The following is a 7,613-nucleotide window of genomic DNA, read 5'->3' as shown; positions in this document are numbered from 1 at the left end:
CACAAAGGTGTCTAGAAATGGGTGAATTTCTTCTGGACAAATCATTTATTGTCAAAAACAATACCGTTTGGATTGACCTGAAACTATTCACAAATGCGTCACGAATACTCCAAATAGCATTGCCCCAAAACAACGGGGAGAGGATTTAGGTGCCAGTGGCAACACAGCCACTGTAGGAGGCAGTGGTCGTCCTTGCCTTTGTAATTTTTAGCCCAAGAATTAGGGTGTTCACCTGTGAGGTGGGAGATCCATTTTTAATTCCACCTTCTGTCCAGTGCTGGGCAAAGCTCTCTGTGACACTGCACTCCATATCCTTTATGAAAATATGCATATGAAGATGACATCACTGGAATATGCTTTATGCTAAGTGCCCCATTTAACATATCATTATAAAGGTTATAATCGACTAAGTGTGTTCATCCTATTTGTTTACATGGATTATTTCTAGGTCTGGAGTTAGGAGAATAAGATATCAACTTGTATTACTGATTTAGACAAATTAAGTGGAGGCTATTAAAGGTGCTTCAGAATCAATGAACTGTGAATGGCTCTGTTTACCTGGAAGCCTTCCTTGTATGTGTGGGACAAACCTGGAAGAATGGAGACTGGGGTCTTACAGTGACATGTGACCATGTCACCTGATACTGAAATCCATCTTGAAGCTGGTACTTTTCCAGAGTGGGGTTGAATTCGAAACAAATGTTTTCTACCTTAGGGATGTTCCACATAAAGTGGGGAAGGCAAACAATTAGTGTTTTCACCTGGCTTAAGAGACGGCCTCCCCACCCCACAGAGATACCTGCAGGCACCTGGAAACAAAAGGACTGTAAGGACAGGGGTGGGTGAGGCCAGGCTGGACCCAGGTCAGAAAAGGCATCTGACCTGAAAAGGATTTTACCTGAAGTAACAACTGGGGTGAGAAGTTTCTAACTGATTTCTGAGTGTACTAAGCTTAGCCTTGAGTATTTTTTTAAATTTTGCTTTGTGATTTACATTACTCTGTCTGTTACTATTTAAAACCACTTAAATCCTACTTTTTATACTTAATAAAAACACTTTTGATTATTTATAAACTCAGTGTAAGTAACTGTTAGCTGGGGGGCAAACAGTTGCGCATATCACTCTTTCGGTGAATAGAGGGAAAACATTTGTCTTTTTACCCTGTATAAGCTTTAGACAGAGTAAAATGGATTTATTTGGGGTTTAGGTTCCATTGGGAGCTGGTTTCAGTCTAGATCTGAAGTTTTCAGGGTGTGACCCAGACCCTGGGTCTATGTTGCACCAGGCTAGTGTGTCTGGCTCAACAAGACAGGGTTCTGGAGTCCCAGGCTGGCAAGGAAAGTGGGCTCAGAGGAAATTTCAGCACATTGGATGACAGTCCCAATGAGGGTCTCTGTGACCGAACCCAGCACACTATGCACTTGGAATTCCTGCATTTCCAAAAAACATCCCAGCCCATCAGCAATGAGCTGTTCCAGTCTCGGTTGCTCTCAATCTCTCCTTTCAAAGTTGTTCTACTATGGATAACTAACTGAAAAACAATTGGAACAGAGACATGAAGTTGAGCATCTCACCCTCTCGGTGGGTCGCCTTAGCCACCTGGTTATAGAATCATTCTCTCTCTCTGGCCCTGTGATGCTTCCCATGTTTTGTCCACTGATCTCTGTTGGGGCCAGGAGACATTGTTCGAATAAAAAAAGTAATTATAATAACAATATAATAAAGAACAATACTCCCACGGGCTCTGCGAAATTACTTTGTAATGGAATGGGAATTGAATTCACCTGTTTCCACTCCCCATCACTAAACCAGTACACAGTTAAACAGATTCAAGAATTGGTTAGCAGTTTATTCATTGCTTTCCTCAGGGCATCATTCACCTCCTTGTTCCTCAGGCTGTAGATGAGGGGGTTCAACATGGGAATCACCAGCGTGTAAAACACTGAGGCCACTTTGTCTATGTCCATGGCATAGCTGGAGGTGGGACGTAAATACATGAAGAGGAGGGTGCCAAAAAACAAAACCACAGAGGTCAAGTGGAAAGTGCAGGTGGAGAAGGCTTTGCGCTGGCCCTCAGCAGAGCGGATCTGCAGGATGGCGAAGATGATATAGACATAGGAGAGGAGGACAGTCATAAAGCTGCTCCCTGTAATGCAGCTTGTCAAAGCAAACATCACAATCTCATTGATTCTGGTGTCAGAACAGGAGAGCGCCAACAGTGGGAGGATGTCACAGAAGAAATGATTGATGATGTTGGAGCTGCAGAATGACAGCTGAAATGTACAACATGTGTGTATCATTGAATCCACCACCCCCACAGCATACACCCCAGCCACCAGCTGTTTACAAAGCTGCCTGGACATAGTGACCGTATAGAGCAGCGGGTTACAGATGGCCACATAACGGTCATATGCCATCACAGCCAGCAAGAGGCACTCAACATCTGCCAAAAGGATAGAGAGACACATTTGCACAGCACAGGCCATGTAAGAAATGCTTTTCCTCTGGGCTAAGAAATTCAGCAGCATCTTAGGGGAAATTATCAAGGAAACAAAGAGGTCACAGAAAGACAAATTCCTGAGGAAAAAGTACATGGGGGTGTGGAGTCGGGGATCAATTGTGATTAACAAGATCATCCCCCCATTCCCCACCAGGGTGACACCATAAATCAGTAGGAACACCCCAAACAGGGGGACCTGTAGCTCCAGACGATCTGTCAGTCCTGAGAGAATGAACTCAGTCACCTCCGAGTGATTTCCCATCTCCTCTGAACAGAGATCAGACAGCTACAGAGATGTGGACAGGTGGATGGTGAGAAAAAGCTGTCCGTTCTCTGTAATGAAGTAAGTGAAGATAAATGGAGATCAGTTTCTCAATAGACATCAGTACCCACTCAGGGAAGGGCTTAGTCCACCGAGCCAGGTGTTCACAGCTGGTCATTCGAGGTGTTTGATAAAATGCACACTCTGTGCAAACACAATGACACGCAGGTTAATCATGCCCCCCACACAAAGACTCCTGTTCACTACTCTGATCAGAAATCAGTGACTTGTGACTCTGCTGGGAGAGAATCAGTCTGAAGGGATTATTCCTTTGCTAAACAAGGGTGAGAGAAAAGGAGTGTTAAACTTTCCACCTTCTTTTGGAAAGGGGAGCTCTGGGGCTTCACATGCTGGTTTGGGGTAAAGTTGCTTACTGTGCTAATTAAATTTTTTTTGGCATTTACTTTAGCCTGTATGAAAACCTAGAGACATAATGGAAAGCCCTGGCTTCAGTGACTATGTAATTGCCTATTTTTTCCAACCAAAGAGGTTGATTCTTTAGCTGAAGGAGTCTGAGTTGGGACTAAGGCTTTTAGTGCTGGAGGTCTGGAATTTAATAACTGCTGATCACCACGGTGTGTGCGTGTGTGCCTGTAATTCAGGAAAGTAGCACTTACCTGCTGAGAAGAGAGAGAGATGAGGTGGTGTTACCCCATCGACAGAAACTTCACATTTGGTGCACTAAGAAAGGTTTATACTGAGATTTGTTATCTGTGGGACATAATTCCTGAAGCAACTGGGAATAACTGAGTTCAGATACCCATAAAACCTAATTAATGCATTCAGTAAACCAAAGCCACCCTCTGTGTAATTGGTGCCCTGGGGATTAATTTGTCCCACTCTTTCCTACTGTGTTATTAAATGATGCAATTTCTACCAGAGTACAGAATATGAGGTTTGGTGTATATTTCATCCTGCTGTTTTCAGTGCAAGCTGGGTACTGTGTAGAGCTGATCCACACAGAGTTTTTTGTTTTGTTTTTTTTGTGGAGACAAAAATCTTTTTGCTAAAAACATTTCAGATCAGAAATAGCACGGGGTGTCTCAGATACCACACACCACCAATCTCTTCCATGGGCCAGGCTCCCAGGCTGGACTACATCCCCCATGATGCATGATGGTCTCTCATCTTGCTGAACTGCCCTGGAACATCACCAGAGTCCCACAGCCATGGTTTAGGGAGGAGGGGAGTTTGGTATGTTGATAGAAATCTTATAATTTCCAGGGAAAAGATATTTTTTTGGAAAAAATAATTAAATGGAAAATCCAATTTCCCATCAAAAACACTTCTCAAGAAAAATATTCAACCAGCCTTAGCAACAAATTTGGAAACAAAGGAACTGAAAGTTAGATACACATGAAATGTACTAATTATTTGCATGTGTAGCTGATATCTTCTGAGTCATTCCTGGTTCCAGAATCACCTCATTGTCCTGGCCCCAGTAGGTGGAATGTAAAACCTGTAAGACATGTAAGAGTACTCCAGATTATCACGCTATTTATAGCATGCCACTCACCATGCTATCCTATGTTCTTCCCTTGCTAGGTTACTCCCAAAGGTAGGAAAGACAGGTTCGTTCATTTTGCTTGATGGAGACCACAGGATGACCACAGGAGCTCAGCGGGAGGCCACAGCATGCTATGGACTTCTGCAGTTCACAAAACTATCCCTCTTTCATGCATTTTATCTGCACACAGAGCTCAGCTTTAAGATGTTAAATCAATCTCTGAGTCAACTAGAAATAGTCATGCTGTCACCACAAATATTATTTTTTTTTTATAATGTATGTGAAATTATAAGATGACACGGTATCGTGTTATTAATACTTGTTCCAAATGGAGACTGGCAAACTGGTTTGTCTTAAACAAAGAAATGTGTGCGCTGCTTATTTTTGTTTCTAAACAGTAACAGGAGTCATCAAACAGGAAAGGAAACAAAGGAAGCCCAACAAAGGTGAGGAAACAGCAGCAGGGAGCATCCTTCTACATAGACATTTTGTCTTCCAGTAACCAGGTTAGAAAAGTTTCTAAAATGGGAGATAGGACTATAAAAAGTAGAGGCAGATAACCCAAGCCATCCATCTCTCTCTCTCTCTCTCTCTCTCTCTCTCTCTCTCTCTCTCTCTGCCCATTGATTCACTGCATCTGAAAGGAGAAAGGAAGCAGCCATTGGACTTGGGGAGGGGTCCTGACCTAGGAAGTTTGATCAGTAAGACTGCTGAAAGCCTGTGGTGAGGATAATTTTGCTTTGAATTTCACATCATTTGTTAACTTAGGCACAAGTTGCATTGTAGCTTTATTTTTCTTGTAACCATGTCTGACTTTATGCCTCCAAATTCATACTCACTTTGAAGTCAATAAACTTTCTTTTATTGTTTTATCTAAGCCAGTGAATTTCAATAGAAGTGTCTGAGAAACCAAGTTTCAGGAATATTAGTGCTATTAAAGAAATAATGGGAAAAGTCACTTGTATAGTCCAAGAGTGGACTGCACAGCACAGGACGTACATTTCTGGAGGGAAATTGAAGACTGGGGACTGTGTTGGGGTCACCCTGCAGTGTAACCAATGGTGGTGAGAGCCTGAGTGTAACCCAACTATTCCTGGCCAGGCTGCAGTTACACCCATATGCTCAGGGTGTGATTTGCATGCTAGACAGTGGTTTGTGAGTGGCCCAGGTGGAAGCCACTTCAGCAAGGCATTGCAAGGTTGCAGGTAGGTGTGCCACAGCTGCTGATTAATCTGGGTTGGACCCTGGTATGTCACAGCCACCAACCTAAAAGGTTTCCCAGTAGCACAAAGGCATGGTGCGGACTGACAGTAGTGTTCAATTGACATGAAAGCTAGAGGTCCCCCAATGAATGGGACCATGCACTGATCCATGGCTGCAGATGCACAAGGACACTGTGGTCATCACCTCCCCTCAAGGAGATCCATGGCACGCCCAGTGATGACTCTTCTCTCCTTCACTATGGTAGCAGAAATTATCCCCCATGGGTGTGGAGGCTTAGCTCGTATTATCAGTGCTCCAGGGCAGGTTGGTGCTCCCTTCTCCTAAGTGGTGCCAACCTGTGAGGCATTGCAGGGTTGATTGTATTAGGAGGAAAAATTGATGATCCAAATCAGCTATATTCTTTCTTATAATCTGTGGGCGAGGGATTACAAAGAATGTACACAACCTCCTGCTTCCCTGAACACAAGTGGAAACAACCAACAGCCAGCAATCTCTGTACTCAGAAACTCCAAAGTCTGTCACCCCCGGTCTGTGCCCAGGAAACACTATGCCCCTACTTCCTCTAGGAGTCTTGTTCATAAACCTCCTCCTGGCTTCTCTGCCTCCTGTGACGCGGAGGTGCCTGCGGCAGTCCTCACTGAAAACGCCATGATCAGGGCACTCTGCAAAAAGGAGGATATTCCCCAAACTGGTGGTTAACACAGATCCCTGCATCATCTGTGCAGATGCTGCTACAAAATATCTCCGAGCATGCGAGCTCCCTCCAATTCTTTTGTTAATTTTATTTATTTCCTATAATTTATAGTCCGTGAAACAGAGTGTGACGTTGCACCCCATAATGCTTTATAGAAATATGCTTATGAATGTAAATATGACATAACTGGAATATGTTTTATGCGAGATATGCCATGTAACATATGTCTGCAAAGGTTATGATCTACTGGATATATTCACGCTATTTGCATGCATGTAAAATTTTTGTATTCAGAGTTATGAATATGTGTTATGTACTTGTTTGTTTTAAGTAGCCTCAGTGAAGCAGTGGGTCAGCTTCTTGAGAAAAGACTACTCTCTGTAAGTGCCCAGTCAAGAAACACTTAAGCTAACAATGAACTTTGAGAGACCCCAATCCACAGCTAAGCTCTCCTACGAATGTGGCATGGGCCTGTAAGGAACCTAGTCATGCATGGACATGTGACTTGCCCATGTGACTCCAAAACTCCATCTTGGAGCTGGATTCTCCATAGGAGAGGGGAAGGGGTTTCCACCCCAAGAGAGAAACTATATAAGCCCCTGGGGAAACCCCTCCATTTTGTCTTCAGCTGGCACAAGAGATAGCCTCTCCACCCCAAGAAGATCCCTGAAAGAAAGTGAGCTGTAGCTCCCTAAAGCTTATGCTCAAATAAATTGGTTAGTCTCTAAGGTGCCACAAGTACTCCTTTTCTTTTAGCTTTTACTGACCCTCAGCGTAATTCTTTCATTGACCTAGCTATTGCTTCTCGGGGATGTGGATAAACTACATCAGGGGAAAGCCCCTTCCATCAATGTGGAAAGCATTTACACTATGGCGCTGCTGCACAGCAGAGCTGAGCCAAATAATGGCGTTAGTATAGATATTCCCTGAATCAATGGGGGAGTTTTTCCCTTCCTATTAAAGCTTTTTTTCTCTCCTTTTCCAGTTATTCTTCTTCCTTCCTTGGTAAAGTTCTTTCCTTCTTTTGTTAAGTAAATATGTTCAGAAATGTTGAAATTTCTCCTCTAAGCATAATTCCTTCCTTTCCCTCCCATGAATGGCTCACTGTCATTTCAATTAAAGGCCGAAATGCTCTGAAACTGAATTGTTTGTCTATCACTTTGTTGTACCTCTTTGTTTTTCCTCCCTTCACTTAAAATGAGTTGAGGATGGAAGCAGTACCAGCTCAGAACCCTAAAATCTGACACAGAGTCGAATCTTTCCCTGTTTGCTAACCACACCAACGTTACCCTTAATAACTCTGGAGCTGCTTCCTTGGGTGGCAGAGGTTAAATATGGCTTTGATGACTTTGAGATTTACTCCCTG

General features: G+C 43.4%; 1 protein-coding gene across 1 annotated transcript; it reads right to left on the bottom strand.

Moving 5' to 3' along the window:
* Nucleotides 1-1,829: 1,829 nt before the first annotated feature.
* On the bottom strand, nt 1,830-2,786 carry LOC102936796 (olfactory receptor 1019-like). Its single transcript, XM_037901479.2, has one exon. It carries the CDS (start codon nt 2,760-2,762, stop codon nt 1,830-1,832), a length of 933 nt encoding a protein of 310 aa, XP_037757407.1. The 5' UTR covers nt 2,763-2,786.
* Nucleotides 2,787-7,613: the final 4,827 nt, after the last annotated feature.

Source organism: Chelonia mydas, chromosome 6 (genome assembly GCF_015237465.2).
Source record: "Chelonia mydas isolate rCheMyd1 chromosome 6, rCheMyd1.pri.v2, whole genome shotgun sequence".
Classification (NCBI taxonomy): Eukaryota; Metazoa; Chordata; order Testudines; family Cheloniidae; genus Chelonia; species Chelonia mydas.
The sequence above is the reverse complement of the archived record's forward strand: the minus strand, read 5'-3'. Positions and strand labels throughout refer to the sequence as shown.